The 17,899-nt window shown below is 35.0% G+C and overlaps 1 protein-coding gene across 2 annotated transcripts in view; it reads left to right on the forward strand.

Moving 5' to 3' along the window:
• COG2 (component of oligomeric golgi complex 2) overlaps positions 1-17,899 on the forward strand; it is a 68,214-nt gene that overhangs the window by 11,123 nt on the left and 39,192 nt on the right. For both annotated transcript variants that reach the window (XM_044672758.1, XM_044672759.1), the window contains exons 3-5: positions 290-355; positions 7,423-7,503; positions 9,338-9,441. In XM_044672758.1, the coding sequence (XP_044528693.1) occupies positions 290-355; positions 7,423-7,503; positions 9,338-9,441 (251 nt within the window). The remainder of the gene's footprint in view (positions 1-289; positions 356-7,422; positions 7,504-9,337; positions 9,442-17,899) is intronic.

The following is a 17,899-nucleotide window of genomic DNA, read 5'->3' on the forward strand; positions in this document are numbered from 1 at the left end:
TCTCTCTCTCTCTCTCTCTCTCTCTCTCTCTCTCTCTCTCTCTCTCTTCCCCTCACCCCTCCTCTCCCGTTTTCTGATTGAAAATCTATATTTCTATTGGTTTGATTGCTTGTTTGCAGCATCATACAGTTGTAGACTTTTATATTATATTGAAAGGGATAAATTGAAGATTAAATAGAGATTTCAGAATAAGAGAATATAAATCTGGAATGATTTTCTTATTAATATTCATCACAGCTGTTACTTCTGATAATTATAATGTGTGCTTATTAATAAAATTTCCCTTTAGGTTGGCATGGACAAAGCCCTCAACCAGCTCTCTGTACCTTTGGGACAATTACGAGAAGAGGTTATGGTGGGTACAAAATAATGAGTTATGTACTATATATTAAAACAGAGAATGTTTATTACTTATAGAACAAATAATTGTGTATATTATGATAGCTCCAACCAGAAATGAAATGCTATTTTGTTTTATATGTGAAGTAATGTCACAATTTTTAAACATTTTGATTTGATGAAAAAGGCGATCTTGTGAAAGTGAAGGATCCAAAAAACTATTAATATTCTCTATCTCTCTATATCTCTATTATATATATATATATATATATATATATATATATATAATTGTCTATATTTTGTTATAATTCTTATCATCTAAGCCACTGAGCATTAAGGTACGCTGAGTTAGTGCAGGGCAAAAGGACTATTTTTATTGTGCTTTATTAAATCCTTCCTAGATTTGTGAGGGCTGTTTTGAGGATTAATTTGATCTTATCAAGCCCTTTGTGTTACAGATTATTTGAACTAAATTTTAGGATCTTTTACAAATCATCAGACTTAGGGGGCGGTTGGGGAGCTCAGTGGATTGAGAACCAGGCCTAGAGACAGGAAGTCCTAGGTTCAAATCTTGTCTCAAACACTTCCTAGCTGTGTGACCCTGGGCAAGTCACTTAATCCTCATTGCCTAGCCCTTACCATTCTTCTGCCTTAGAACTAATACACAGGCAGAAGGCAGAATAAATCAGATATACTTAGATTAATAGTCTTCAGCTTTCTTCTGAGGAGTGGATTTTGATTTTCTAAAAGTCTTGTGATTGCAGGAGCTACTGATGGAAGGATTAGGCATGTCGATACCCAAAGCTTTTCCCCACTCCCTGAGAATCTCCCACAGTATCCTAAAATATCAAAGGAGAAAAGCATATTGAGGACCCTTGAAGATCCTAGAATTCATGACAACATAAAAATACAAAGTTATTGGAACAGTAACAACTCTAAAAGAAGATTCTGTGAATTTATTTCCAAAGATGCTTAAATTTATATCATTTTTACTTGCTTATTTATTGTCGTTGAATTGGTGTGTCTTAACATCAAATATGTCAAATTATTTTATTTCTTTTAGGTCAAATTTTTTGGTTTGTATAATTAGTTGCTTAAATGTTTTGAGATGTAATTTAAGTGTTTGCCATTTTTATCTCAACTTTTTCTCTATTGACAACAAATAGTAAAGCATGATTGTGGCAAAAGTTTATTAGTCAAGATGCAAAAATGTGAAACAAAGGCTCCAAACCAAAAAGAAATAGGTTTATTGAGAGAGGACCAGTCTCACAATAAAGCCGAACTCCAATTGGCAGCCAAAGACCCTGAGCTTTGTGAGTGGCCTTTTTATATACCCAAAAACAAGGGTCAGCAACGTATGGCTCTCGAGCTCATATCTGGCTCTTACTGCAGAAGCCATGAAGTCAATTTTTTTTCAGGCGCTGTTACAGGAGTGTGCACTGTGAACACTGTACGGCTCTCATGAAATTACATTTTAAAAAATGTGGCGTTTATGGCTCTCACAGCCAAAAATGTTGCCGACCCCTGCCCAAAAACTTATACTAAACATACAATAATTTTTATCAGATGTGATTATAGTTTCCCAAGACTCAGATATTTTCATAGCTCCTCAAGGATCAGACATAGAGTTCCCCCCAAAGGATCAGGTATCTCTATAGCTTCTCAAGCAGCAAGTAAAATCAGATGATATGGATATGCTTGAACTACAACTTTACATAATAGAGACAAGAGAGGAGAAGTGAAAGAAAAAATCTATACCTGCTGTGTGGTTTTAGAAATAAATTCTTTCAGAATTATGCTTACACAAAAAGGCTTACATGATTTGGACACAGATAGAATTTTATCTTGATTATTTTTAGAAAAGTTTCAGATCTATGATCACAGAATAACTAAATTGGAAAAAAATTACTGATCTAATATAACAAAATAACTGAATTTTTAAATACCTGCTGATACTGATGTAATCATAAAGGGAGGTAGGGGATTTCACATTCATAGATTACGATGTATCTCTTAATTGCCGCGTTTTCCTTGATATTCTCTCCTTGTTCTCCTATCTGTTTGACTGTTCCTTCTCCATATCCTTTACCAGATCTTCATCCAGGTGATGCCTACTAATGGTGGGTATTGCCAAAAGCTCTGTCCTGGGCCCTATATTCTTCTCCCTCTAAGCAGTTTTCCTTAGTGACCTCATTACCTTCCCCAGACTAAATTACCATCTGGCCTGATTCTCAGATTTACCTAAATCCAGCCCATATTCATCTCTAGATCTCCATTCTTATCTCTCAAACTGAATGTTCCATAAACATCTTAATTCATCATGTTCAAAATGGAGTTCATTATCTTTTCCCCAAGCCTTCTCTTCCTAACTGCTGACACTGTCAAGGTCACCACCATCTTCCCAGTCACCAGGTTTATAGCCTAGGTGTCACCCTCTCACCAGCCATAATCAATATTTTGCTCAAAACCTGTTGATTTTACCTTCTTAGCATCTGTCACATATGCTTCTTTCTTTCATTTAACATGACCTCCACACTGGTGCAGGCTGTTATCACCTAATACTTAGATTACTGCAATACCCTGATAATTTGGACTTCCCATCCCAAGTGTCTTCCCACTTCAGTCCATCCTCCTCTCAGATGTCAAAAATGAGCTTCTTAAAGTGCCAGTCTGACTATATTACCTCCTCTATTTGGTAAATTCCAGTGATTCTCTATCACCTTCAGGAATAAATATAAAATCCTCTGACTTTTAAGATCTACTCTTTTTTGTATCTTTCCAGTCTTCTTATACCTTCCATCTCCTTCCCTTCCTCTATATTTACTATATGATCCAGTGAAACAGACTTCCTTGCTTTTCCTTGAACAAAACACTACATCTCCTGATTGTAGGTATTTTCCCTATCTCTTATGCTTAGAATTCTGTGTCCTTGGCATCCCTGGTTTCATGCAAATGCCACTTAAAGTCTAACCAATTAGAGACCTTTCTCAATCCCACTTAATACTAGTACCTTCCTTTTAATTATTGCACATTGGATTCCTAGAAGGCAAGGACTTTTTTTTTTTTTTTTTTTAGGGTTAGAGTAGAATGGTGGCCTTTCTTTGTATCCCTGGCTCTTTTTGCTCTCTCTGGTATATAGCACACAATGAATAAATGCTTGTCGGCTTGGTGATATATCTGATGGCCCTTTTTTAGTCCTTATTATCTTGCCTGCATGGATATACTTTTCTACCTGTCTGTCAGTGCCTCTCTCATCTTATACTTATGAAGTTAATTTTTTTGTACCCAAGTATAAAACTTTGCATTTATTTATTCCTGTTAAATTTCATTTTATGAGATTTAGTGCTCTAGCCTGTCAAGAGCTTTTTGAATCCTGACTTTGTATCTGTTGTGGGAAAAAATTTATCCAGTCTGCAATAAAAACCACTGAGGCAGAACCTCAAGCCACTAACCATATATGTTTTCCTTATTTTATTTAGAATATTTTTCCATGGTTACATAATTCATGATACCCACTACCCCTGCTCTTTACTTCTCCCCTCCCGAATCCGACAAGCAGTTCTACTGAGTTATACATTTATCATTTTTCAAAACCTATTTCTGTGTTATTCATGTCTGTAACAGCACAATCCTTTAACATCAAAACCCCAATCATATCCCTACACGATCAAACACAAATTTTTCTAATGCATTTCCATTTCCACAGTTCTTTCTCTGGATAGCATTCTTTCTCCTAAGTTCCTCTGGATTATCCTGGATCATTGCATTGCTGCTGGTAGAAAAGTCCATTACATTCAATTATGCCACAGTATATCAGTCTCTGTTGGCAGATCTCTACCTAAGCCCTAGCAACAGGTAGAAGTTAGGCAATCATTGAGGAGGCAGAATCCTACCCAGTGTGGGGAGATTAAGGAATCAAAGGAAATGACAAAGCATCAAGGGGCTCCTAAAATAACTTGAAACTTCCCATGAATGGTCATAAGAGAGGCAAAATAAGGGTCATCTCCACTGACAAGATGGACAGGATGTACACCCATCACTGACTAAGGGGTCATAAGATGAGCAATGGAATGCTTATCTCTCCAAACTGGGTGAAGGGAAAATGTCAGAGGGTAGAGATCTGGAGGTCTGGATGATCCCCTTTCTTATTTTGACATTTGCTCATCAGGTCACATAGGTGCAGGTCCTCTAGCTAGCACTTTTTTGTAATTAAGCAAATACGTCATGACTCTTTAGTATACAGTCAGAAAGAATCTCTTTATTTGGATGTGAATATGAAATGGATCAATATCAATATGATCAAGTTTTATTGACTATATATGAATATGGGTAAATTGAACAATCACTTATGTAATCATACTAAGCTGAGGAATCTTGAGTGGAAATATACCAAGGATAGATCATAATAAACTATGAATAGATCATAGATCAAAAACTCAGTCAGTAAATCAGTTATTTTTCACATATCCAGGATGTCAACTGTCTTAAAATTTGTCATCTATTGATTTTATTTACATATTATCTATATATTTATGTAAATCATTGATAAAAATATGTAGCAGCATAGGACCAAGGATAGACTCTTGGAATACTTGCTAGATTCCTCTTGCCATGTTGCTATTAACAACCATACATTAAGTCTGACCATCTAACCAATTCTGAATATATTATGTTCAATTCATATCTTTTCCATAAGAATAGTGTGAGATACTTGATACAAGGATTGGCTAAAATCTGATTAAATGTATATCCACAGAATCTCTTTCATTTACTTAGGAATTTTGTTAAAACAGGGAATAAAGTTAGTCTGGCATGACCTGTTCTTGAAGCCATTCTGATTCTTTTTAATCACTACTTCTCTTTTAGGTGTTTACCAATAACCTTTTTAGTAATCTGTTCTAAAACTTCCACAGGAATCAGTCATTGAGTTTTGAAAATAGTTTGTGGATTTTAGTCTCTTGAAAATTGGAACATTTGCTTTTTCTGCATTCTTGTAGTACTTCTTTTCCCACTAATCTTTCAGCTATCATTGACAGTAGCTGTCTGTCAGTTCTTTCAGGACCTGAGGATGATGATGAGATAATATTTTTTAAATGCTTAATACAGTGGCTGGGTCATGTCAGGAACTTAATAAATGCTTTTTCCTTTCCTTGCCCTTCTTCCTTCTGTCCAACTAATCCCAGCTCATTGTTCATCTTTATTGTCTTCCCAGATATACATTCTGTTGGACTAACTCTTTGAGGTGTCCATGCAAATCCATTTTGAAATCTGGGTAGTAGACATTCTTCATTCATTTGGTGTTCCTTGTGAATGACCAAGCTAAACTTCTTTGAATGATTACAGATTTCTTCTAAGAGTTTTGCATAGTAGTCAATTTATCTTGAAGAAAAAAAGAAATCTTTGGAAATTCTCTTTGGACTGGCTAACATTTTAGGCCTTCCTAATGAAAAATAAAGATGTAAAAGTAGCCATAAATCTACCTTCTCTTTAGATGGAAAGATACAGGAAAATTTGAGTAGTGTTTCTTGAAATCTCTCATGTTTGGCAAACTAATGCATTCTCCTATGACTTTAACTATTACCTATTCATGGAATATTCTCAAATCTATACAGCCCACCCTTATACCTCTGAGTTGTAGAGTCAGATGTTATATTTCAAGATGTTGAGAAGATAGTAGAGGGAGTAGAGGCAACAAATGTAATAGTTTTCTAGGATTTTAGCTATGAAAGAGAGTTATAGGGTTATAACTTGAAACATACCAGGATCAAGTGAAGAAATGGGGAAAAGTTGGACATGTTTGTAGGTAGTAAAAAGGAGAGATTATGAAGAGTAGAAGTTATGATGAGAAAGAGGAATTTCATAGTTTAGGATCATTGAATTAGTACAGTTATGGGTAATTAGGACTGTGGGGGTGATATGTGGAATAATACAAATGAGAAAATGAATTTAAGAACATATTTTGATACTCTATGTGTGAAGTAATTAAGGTATGATTATTGCTGTGGACAAGTAGAGTAGGAATTTATTCCATATGTGTCCATATATTTCAGGGTAAGGAGGCTTCTGAATCCCTGAGTAGCCCCTATTAGCGTCTCAAGTCTTCTGGATTCAGCATTTGGAAAAGGAATGAGAGGGTTCTGGAAAAAGGATCTTGGTATCAGTGGTAGTCCCTACCATACCTTCATGCTAATGATGGTGGAGGGTAGAGGCATTATTGCTTTCCCTGATGATTTTACAAAACCATTCACAATCCTAATCTAACAAATTGTGTTCATTTTATCTCCTACCACTTTTTACATATTCTCTATGTGCTCATTCCCTAAACAAAGTTTTCCCTTTCCTACGCTTTTATATCTTTTGCTCATGCTTATTCTTAAACTGTCCTATTCACCAAATCTTTATCTGTTAGCATTCTATCCTTTCTTCAAAGCCCAAATTAAACATCACTTCTTCCATGCATTCTTCACTGACTCACATCCAAAATTTAAAAGATTTCTTTCATCTATGATATACTTAATTTTCTTATGTACTTAGATTTTATTTTGTATTTTATTTTTCTTTGTACTTGTCCTATGTTCCTCTACTAGAAATCAAGACTATCTTTTCTCCCCTAGTGTCATACATTATTTATAGTTTTATGTACTTAATATTTTGTTGAACAAATTAACTTTTTGTTCTCTTCTTTATGTCTAGCAATGAAGTACTTTTGAGTCTTCCTTTCATCTGTTCACTGTAGTTCAGATCTTAATTACCTCCCACAGATATTATCAAAATAGTCTCCTAATTCTTTTTTTCTACTGGTCTATTCCATTTATCAACCTATCACTCTTAATTTTCCTAAAACATCTTTTATATAGCATCCTTTTCCTTTCCTATAACTTAAATTACCTTGCTATTGCCTGTCATATCAATATTCAGTTTTATAAAGCTTATATCTTGTGTTCTCATAATATTTGGTACAGCTATGATAGGTATTCAGTGCATGCTTACACAACTAAATAAGCAAAAAGCTTTTAATATTTTGCCTCATTTGTTTCAGTCATGGGTTTTTGTTTCACTTATTTTACTCTCTTTTTTTTTAAGAGCCTTAAATCAACTGTCAGTGATGGAATTCGGGCAGTTGATGAGCGAATGTCTAAACAAGAGGATATCAGAAGAAAAAAGGTATATGCAAATATATAAACTACCAGTATAAAAAACCCTTCTAAGAGGAACAGTGTTAGAGTATAATCAAAGGGGAAAAATAGCAAGGAAATTTATTAGCTATTTTCTTATTACTTTGTTAACTTATCCATCTTGTCTTTAATTTTTTTTTTTTTTTAAAGATAGCAGTCTTTGACTTGTCACTATCACCCAACTAAGCTTATATTTTCAGGATCTTTTCCCCTATATATTATTTTTTCTCATGCCTTAAACAAATCTTCATGGGTTTCATCTTACATTCCCATCAGCTTTCTGAAGTAAATAAGTCAGATCATAAAATTAGAGAGTTTTGGAAATCATCTAATCCAGGTCTCAGTTTCACATATAAAAATGTCTAGGCTCAGAGATATTAAATGGTTTGCCTAAGTTTATACACCTTGGCAGATCTGACTTAGAGTAGAACCTAGGCCTCCTCTCAGGCCACTATTCTTTCTAGTAAGAATGATAATAGCTAACAGTTATACTGGGCTTTGAGTTTTGCAAAATACTTGACAACTCTGTGAAGTAAGTACAGCAGATAATGTCCCATTTTACACATGAAAAACCTGACCCAGAGAGGTTAAGTGACATATCTATGGAGTTAGCATAATACTGACTTCTTAACTTTATGGATGAAGAAATGGAATGATATTAAATGAATCATCTACAGTTATATAAACACATAGCTAAGAATAGACCTCAAGTCTGCCATCTTAATCCAGTGATCTTTTCAACACTATGCTGTGAATAATCTTTTCACAAAGAATTTTTTCATCAGGATAATGTATACAGCTATACCACCTGAATGCCCATAATCTAATCTCATCTTAGAAGTTAGAAGGGTTCCAGCCTGGATAGGACCTGGAAAAAATAGATGCTGTAGGTCTAAAAAGTGTGACATAATGGGTAAAAATTAGCAAAATGATTGCCACACTTTATTGGTAAAGGGAATTTTCTCTGTGGAAGTTCCCTACATCAGTGAAATAACAGGCCTAGAGCCTCCTTTTTAACACTTCTCCAAAAGAGAAAAAAAAAGTGTGTGTGTGTGTGTGTGTGTGTGTGTGTGTGTGTGTGTGTGTATACATACACATACATACATACATACATATATACGCACACTTTGTAAACTTCCCTAAAGTTGAGGAGAAAACATACCTCCTTGAGAGACTTTTCTCTCTAGTTAATTGTGATCATTCTGTTCCTACTAACATTTATCCATGACACAAAAGTTATCTTTTGTAAAGAAGTAGCCATTTTTACCCATCTCTTCAAAGTATTCCTCTATGCTTATCTTTACCCTGTTTTAGTTATTTTGAAAATGCTTAAACTTAGTATGATAAATACTATACTGTTCACTCCCACGTGTGTTTGTGAATGTGATTGTATATGTTCAGGCTTTTTGATATATACTTAGTACATATATACAAAAAGAGAAAGATCTTTTTTATAAAAGCATTTAAAATTGAGGGGGTTTAGAAAAAGTAAAACAGAGCAAAAAGTTCATGGTTAGAAAATGGAGGGGGAAAGAGCAAGGATAAAAATTTGAGGAATAAGGAATGTCAGCATTTGCTGCAATAAGCCTCATTTATTGTGCTATAAAAAAGCAAGGCGATGAATTTGTTCTAGAAAGTTTATCTTAATTTTTTTGTGTTTTCAATAATAAAATTTAAGACATAGAAAACCATTCATATCTTTGAAGTTTTGACTAAACATTACCTTTAAGTCTTATTTTGAGTTTAAGCCCAGGAAATAAGATAGCAAATACAAAATATGATGAAGAGATTTCTTTCTTACTTTTTTACTTCATTCTTTACAGATGTGTGTATTGAGACTTATTCAAGTTATTCGCTCAGTTGAGAAAATTGAAAAAATATTAAATTCCCAAAATTCTAAGGAAACATCTTCTTTAGAAGCAAGCAGGTAAGTATGTAAGACAGTTTTTCCAGTCGTACCCTTGAATTTTCTTAAACTACATCAATAATAATTAGCTTATCATAATTTTTAAAAGTTGTGACTTATTGAAAAAGAACAAAATGGGACTCACATGAACCTTTAGAAATGCATAGTGTTAAAAGTCTAGGTTTATAACTGTTAGATAAAATGATCAGTGTTTTAAAACATATTTACTTGAATTATAGAACTTATCTCCTAGGCCCAACTTTCATAGCAATTATAATCAACCCAGAAGTTCTCACATTTTCAGTACCCTAACTTCAGGTATTAGAAACAATATTTTTACTACAAGGGTTCTGTTTCTGAAATTTCACCTTTTGATGTATATAGTCCTTGTTGACCTCTGTGGCATAATATATATTTCTTAGACTGGTATATTCTAGATATATTACTGATTTAGAATGAGCTATAAAAGCTTTTCAGATATACATTTTTTTTTTTTTAAACCCTTAACTTCTGTGTATTAGCTCATAGGTGGAAGAGTGGTAAGGGTGGGCAACGGGGGTCAAGTGACCTGCCCAGGGTCACACAGCTGGGAAGTGTCTGAGGCCGGACTTGAACCTAGGACCTCCCGTCTCTAGGCCTGGCTCTCAATCCACTGAGCTACCCAGCTGCCCCCTCAGATATACATTTTTAAATTCAGTGGCATATGGGCAACTATTACAAATTTAATAGGCATAATGTATACCTTAAACATTTTTGCTTATCTCTGCTAGACCATTTAAAAGAGATTGCTAAAAGATCATAACACTAGAACAGAGTTTTTTAACCTTTCTTGAGTCTCCTGATCTCTTTGCTAGTCTCTTAAAGTCTATCTTGACTCTTTCTCATAATAACGATTTTAAATACATAAAATAGTGGATAACAAAGGAAACAAATTATATTGAAATGGAAATATATTTTTTCCTTATCCAAGTTAACAGACCTCCTGAAATCTATCCACAGACCATAAGTTAAGAATCCCTGCACTAAATGTTGTGAAAAATGAAATAATAAAAATGGATCAGTGACAAATTAGCATAAAATATATAATAAAGCATGTTTCCTCTTATCAACCACTCATTCTTATTAGTGAGTGACTTGGGGATTCTTATTAAAACTAGCCAGACATTTGAGTCATAGCAATTTTGTGTCTATTCTTTCTAAGATTATATTACTGATACTAAGAGAGCGCTCTCTCTCTCTCTCTCTCTCTCTCTCATTCTCTCTCTCTCGCTCTCTCTCGCTCTTTCTCTCTCGCTCTCTCTCTCTTTCTCCCCCTCTCTCCTTTTCTCCCTCCCTCCTTCCCTGTCTCTCCTCCCCCTTATGTCTTAGAAAACAGTATGTGCTAAGTAGTGGGGGTTCAGTGACTTGCTCAGGGTCACACAGTAAGAAATATCTGAAGCCAGATTTGAATGCAAAATCTTCCATCTCTAGACCTGGCTCTCAGTCCACTGATCTATCTATCTGACCCCTAAGAGTTCTCTTAATAGTCTTTACATAAAATAGGTCAGAATAAGACTATTACTCCTAGTCATTAGGTAACCCTATTTTTATTGAGTGCCTACTATGTGCAAGGCACTGTTAGGCATTTGTAAAAAGATATAGTGTGTAATCTTTACCTTCAGAAATCTGATTGAGAAGCAGAATATGTGCATGACAGTATAATATCAAGCAGGACAATCATAAATATCAGGGAAGTGTTACATAGAGTAAATTCTATCAGAATTTGGAGGAGAAAGTGATTACTTATAGTTGAGTCGATTAGTGAACCTAGAATAGATATAACTGAGTTGAACTTTAAAGATGTGAGGGCAGAGTTGAGAAGGTAGGAATGCACAAAATGTATTCAGGCAACAGTTAATAGATCAGTTTGCCTAAAGTTGGAAGATTTGAGTTTTAGTATGGTTGGAAATATGGTCTACTCTGTGCCGATTACTTTAGAAAGAATTGGTTTCACTCCAAAGATTCTGGATCATCATAGTATGGTTCTTGACTGAAACAGAGCCAAACTAGGAATTTATACTTTGATTATCAAACAGCATGACAATTTTGTGCCAGCTGTTAAAATATTTTTTCACATAATCAGTGCTGTTTAACATTAATGTTGGTTTTTGCACATCAGGTTATTTGTAGAATGAAGTTATCCCAATTCAGTCTCCAATTTTTACTAGCTTTTGCAAAAAATACATATATGTATGTATATATATGCAAATTTCCTATGAAGATACAAGCCTGGAGAGGAAGGGAGCAAGGAAAGAAATGAGCATTTATTTTATTTATTTGTTTGTTTTTTAACCCTTAACTTCTGTGTATTGGCTCATAGATGGAAGAGTGGTAAGGGTAGGCAATGGGGGTCAAGTGACTTGTCTAGGCTCACACAGCTGGGAAGTGTCTGAGGGCGGATTTGAAACAAGGACTTCCTGTCTCTAGGCCTGACTCTCAATCCACCGAGCTACCCAGCTGCCCCCAGAAATGAGTATTTAAACACTTAATATATTCCAGGCACTTTGAGAAGGACCAGGGATACAAATACAAGAGGGAAAAAAAATCCCTTCCTTCAAGGAAAGGATTATATTATAATAGAGTAAGACAACATACAAAGGGAGTTGAAAAGGTGGGGAGGAAAGATGAAGGTACCTTGCATAGGGGCATGTTTTTGAAGTCCAGAAGTCATAAAAAGGCCAGGGAGGGAGAATTAAGGCTGGTTGAGAATAAAGGCCTCAGAAGGAACTTGACAATAGTTGGAAGGGATAGGTCTTACAGCTTGAGGAGTCACCAGGATTGGTTGGAAAAGAAGAAAATTGTGTTATCATTTGAAAATTCATATCTTTTTATAAGTTTGAACTCACAATTTTGGAGCCATTTTATTATCATAGGAAAATCAAGTAGTGTATTTCACTTTAGTTTATCAAATATTAAATGCAGGGTGATAGGGATACAAAGGTCAAAATTAAACCCCATTCCTGTCCTGTCCTCCCTATTCGGGAGAAATACAACATGTGCACAAGTAAGTTGATACAAAGCGATACAGAGTAATTACAAGAGGAAAGATTGTAAATGCTATTAAAACATCAGAATGTAGAGTTCGTTTTTCATTTTAGAGGCAATGGGAAACTTTTCTCTACCAACCTGTTTTGTTTCTCAGACATTCTCCCCCTTTAGAATGGGAGCATCTTAAAGGCAGGGACATTTTTTATCTTTCTTCTTATTTTCATTATTTAAATGGGACTTGGCACATTGTAAGCATTCACTGAGTGGAACATATTTCTTTCCAAGTGAATTGGTATCTTAAAGGATCAGGCTAGATTAGATCTACTCACAGCAGTCTGAGGAATCCTTGAGATAGAATTTAAAATGACAAAGAGATTTGTTGTCAGTTTCTCCCACCCATTTCTATGCTTTAATTTGGTGGCAAATGCTTCTCCACATGATTAAATGGTAATCCAAATGTTCACATTAGGGAAAGGAAAAATAAGGCCATACATCAGATTTAAATGTGCAGGGATCATTTATTTGAGGATATTCTTTATAGCTGGTTGTCTTGGGTTGTTACAGGCCTTCAAATCTGAGTCTAGATTAGAGTAATAGTGAGACAGTTCTGTAGATTTGGGTTATGGGAAAGCTCTAAAACTGGCTTCCCAGCTTTCCCTTTTTTTTAAGGGAAACAGCCAATCTGACAGTGTTAAAGATGCTTCCTACTGTTTGGGAGTTTCAGGATGGGGGGGAGCAAAATAGTTTCATTTACTATTTCCAATTCTGTATATACATTTGGAGAGCTCTGGGCACAATAACTGGTTGAGGGGAGGTATGAGGATATGTTCTTTGATTTAGTCAAGAATAGTTAACAGGGCTATTATCTGTGATGTCAGTTGCCCTGGAGTCATCTAGCCTGAGCTAGGCATTTATATGTGATGTTAATGGGAAAAGAGGGAGGGACCTTCTTGCCTGATTTCAGGGATGAAACTAAAAGGCACATTTAACATGGGATACATATCAGGGTCTGGTAGGTACCAGGAGAATGAAATTAAGTTATTTTCTTAAATGAGAAACCAAAGATCCCCTCTCTCCCCACTTGAGGAGGATATACTTTCTCCATATATCTTTGGTTTTTAGTTGAGTTTCTTGAAAGCAACAGTTTGTTGAGTTTTTTTCTTATCCACCGTCACTATTCATTTTTTGAATTGTTTATTGCTTTCACTAAGTTCTGAGTTAGGGTTATATTTTTCTCCATTTGTCTCTAATTTTTTTTTCTAAGATAAGATTTTTCCCCTCTTTCTGTATAAAAATAGTACTTTGTCTCTTTATTTTTGTTTAATCTACTTCAAAGCAGTTCTATTTCCATAGGTTCTTATCTTCTCACTTTTAGTCACCAAGTGAAGTAGTATAGAAGAAAAAGAGGGCCCAGGACAGAAATTCCTATGGGACACCCACAGTTAATGAGAATGACCTGGATGAAGACCTAACAAAGGAGGCTGAGAAAAAGTAATCAGATAGGTAGGAGAACCAGGACAACCAATTTCAAGCAGCATCCCAAAAACCTAAAGAGAAAAGAATATCAAAGAGAAGGTGGTAGTAGTTTCAGAGCCTTCAGAGTAGTCAAGAAGGCTGAAGACTGAGAAAAGACCATTAAATTTGTAGATTAAGAAATCATTAGTAACTTTGGAGAGATGTTTTAGTTGAATGATGAGGGCAGAAGTCAGACTACAGAGTAGGAAGACAGTGAGAGGAAAGTAATTGGAGGCCTTCTCAAGGAGTAAGTTTTTTGAGACATGTTAGTAGGCAATAAGAATCTACCAGTAGACCAGGAAAGATTAAAGATAAGTGAGAAAGTGGAGATGATAGGGTAATCTGCTGGAGAAGGTAGGACGGAAATGGATGTAGGTTAATTTTTGTATATGTAGGAGAATTTCCCAGGATCACCTCTTCATTTGTGACAGGAGTGAAAAGGAAGATAGTGGCAGAAGGCATTGGGGTGATGTGAGGTGAAGTGGAGGGAAGAAGGATCACTTAGTGAATGGCCTCAGTTTTTTCAGCAAAATATGAGACAGGATCTCTAACTGAGAGAATGGAGGTAAGGCATAGTTAGGGGAGTTTTAAGGAGGAAGACCTGCTCTGTATATATAGTGCATCAGTTAGGAAGATATAAAAGGATTGCCTTGCAGCAGGAAGGGCCCAGCACCATAAATTCGTAGTGGGCCCAGTTAATAGTTTTCTCTATTCTCTGTAGTAGTAGTTGTACTTAATTATAATCAGTAGTAGTTGTACTTAATTATAATCCTTTAGCCTTGTATTCTTCTTGAATTAAACCTTCTAATGTAGCTTTTTTGAGTTCCTACTTCATAACTTTTTCTTTGTTGTTGCCTTTTAGATCTTTCAGTACCAAATCCTTGTAGTTTATTCCCACATAAAATCCCAATTTAAAAATTAGTATCCCTTTGAAGGATCTTTCTCAACATTGAATTGAGATTTCCTTTTTCTTTTCCTGTTTCAATCCATTCCTTTGCCACCTCACTCATTTTCCCCTTGGTCTCTTCCTGAGAAACTACAGGAGATATTTTTCTCTTGTTCACTATTAAATTGATTATGGATCACTACATTCTCCTCCATCTACTTCCTTCCCTCTTTCCTTTTCTTCACCCCTTTTATTCTGCACTTTAGTTACACAAAAAACATTAATTCACTCATAATTATAACAATAGTTAGCATTTACAAAGTGTTTTATAAAGATCTTATTTGAGCCTCACAAGTCTTGGGGTAGAGGTACTATTAATATACACATTTTACAGTTGAAGAAATTGAGGCAGACAGAAGTTATTTGGCTTGCCCAGGGTCACATAGCTGCTAAATGTCTGAGAGTAGCTTTGAACTCAGGTCTTCCTGATTCCCAGTTCAGCAGTCTATCCACTGTACCACCTAGCTGCTATAGGTGGGATAATATGAGCTTTCATCCATGGTGTTTCAGGCAATATAAACTTTAAATACGCAAAGTTCCTAACAAAGATATAAATGCATGCTTTCATGGCGGGGACTATTTTTTGCTTTTCCTTTGTATTCCCAATACTTGGGATGATGCCTTATGCTTAGAAAGAGCTTAATATTTCTGTTAATTTCATAGCAAACAGTATAGTTTTGTTTGTGTTGCTCAGAGCAAGGAAGGATAACACTTGCAGATATGCAATATGAAAAGGCAAAGCAATGTTTTTTTTATATATATAGTAAAAAAATATATAGAATATAGAGCTCAAGCACAGAAAGCATTATAGCAGTTAAAATGTTGTTGACCCTGCCACATAAACACTGCAGTGTAGCAGGGAGAGACTGAAGGTAAATGAGAGAGTGGAGATGATATGGTAACCTGCTGGAGAAGACATGTTCCACTTCAGACCTGTTCTTTAGGAAGATAAGTTTGACAGTTGAGTGGAGGATGGACCTGAGTAGGGAGAGACTTGAATCAGGGAGACCAGCCAACAGCCTATTGCAGTAGTCCAGGTATGGTGATGAGGGTCTGCACTAGGGTGGTGGCAGTGTTGGAGGAAAAAAAGGGGTATATACAAGTAAAAATTAGGAAGATAGAATTGACAGAACTTGGCAACTGGTTAGATATTGGGAGTGAGAGAGATTGTCATCCCTTTTTACAGATAACAAGATTTTTTTTATTTTTTTTTTTTTAGAAAACTCTAGAGAATTGAAAAATGATTGAGTTAATTAGTATCTTCAGGAAAGTAGGAGAATCTTACCAAATTACATATATATATATATAAATACAGTTACAAAAACGGAAAGAAATGAGTGCTGGAAAATTGAAAGCCATGCCTCATGATTGAGCAGAGGCAATATATAATAAAGATGAAAATATGACTCAGTAAATTTATAGTTTTAATGCTATACCTGTCAAATTACCAAAGGGATACTTTATAGAGATGGAATGACAACAGAATTCAAACTATATTTTAAAATAGTAATCATTAGAACTGTCAAAGAGGATTCTGTATTCTGCACTATAGATACAAGTCTACAGAGACAATTTTAATTTTTTTTAGATTATTCCAAATCTCAGCATTTTTCTGTTGAAAGCAAGAAATGTCTAAACTGGCAGAACTCTTGCCATAGAATGTCTTCCCAGGAAGTCATTTTGAAGGCCCAATTTATAGGATTNTATATATATATATATATATAAATACAGTTACAAAAACGGAAAGAAATGAGTGCTGGAAAATTGAAAGCCATGCCTCATGATTGAGCAGAGGCAATATATAATAAAGATGAAAATATGACTCAGTAAATTTATAGTGTTAATGCTATACCTGTCAAATTACCAAAGGGATACTTTATAGAGATGGAATGACAACAGAATTCAAACTATATTTTAAAATAGTAATCATTAGAACTGTCAAAGAGGATTCTGTATTCTGCACTATAGATACAAGTCTACAGAGACAATTTTAATTTTTTTTAGATTATTCCAAATCTCAGCATTTTTCTGTTGAAAGCAAGAAATGTCTAAACTGGCAGAACTCTTGTCATAGAATGTCTTCCCAGGAAGTCATTTTGAAGGCCCAATTTATAGGATTCTTGTTCAAGTATATTTCATAATCGAGAGGGATCAAAGGTCCAAAGATTAGGTAACAGTTAACAGTGTGCTTCATCAGAGAGGACGATAGTCACTTAATTTTTACTACATCCTTGGGAAATTATTTTCCTAAGTCCTTCCCTCAGTGATCACTCAGTTCAGGGATTCTCATTTCTATGCCACCTTAATTTCCATTAAGTGAAATTGTGAAAAGAATTTTTTCCTATTCCTCATTGGTTCAATAGCTTAATATAGTCAAAGTGAATCATTCAAAAGCTTCTTGCTCTTACTAATTATAGTTACTTCATTGTTGTTTATTCTTTTTAAAATTTTTATTTTGAATATTTTCTCCTAGTTACATATTTCATGTTCTTTCCCTCTCCCCCAAACCCTCCTAACCCCTTAACTGACGCACAATTCCATTGGGATTGTTGTTTATTCTTTAGCTGATCTGGAGAGAGAAGAAAGATATTGTTTCTCAATTGATAGTTAATCAGTCTCTGACAAGTTTCTTTTCCAGATTAGTCAGCTCTCCTGGTACTTTACTTTTAAAAAACATTTTAATGTATTATTTTGAGGTCAGGGATCTACTAAATAGACTATGCAGTTAATAGGAAGGTCTTCAAGGTCATATTCTAGGAGATCAGATATGAGATAGAAAACTGGAGCACATAGGTACAGAGCAGTACTTGTGACTGTAGTGGAGCTATAATACTTATCTGAAAAGATTTAAAAGCCCAGAATGAGCTGATTCCTGAGAAAATTTTCAGAAAAAACCTAAATGGACAATTTTAGGTATATTAAGGGCAAGGAGGGAAAAAAAAGGCAGGTCGGGGAACAGGATTTGAAGTAAATGGGGGAAATTGCTTGACA

The sequence above is a fragment of the Gracilinanus agilis genome, chromosome 4, assembly GCF_016433145.1.
Source record: "Gracilinanus agilis isolate LMUSP501 chromosome 4, AgileGrace, whole genome shotgun sequence".
Classification (NCBI taxonomy): Eukaryota; Metazoa; Chordata; class Mammalia; order Didelphimorphia; family Didelphidae; genus Gracilinanus; species Gracilinanus agilis.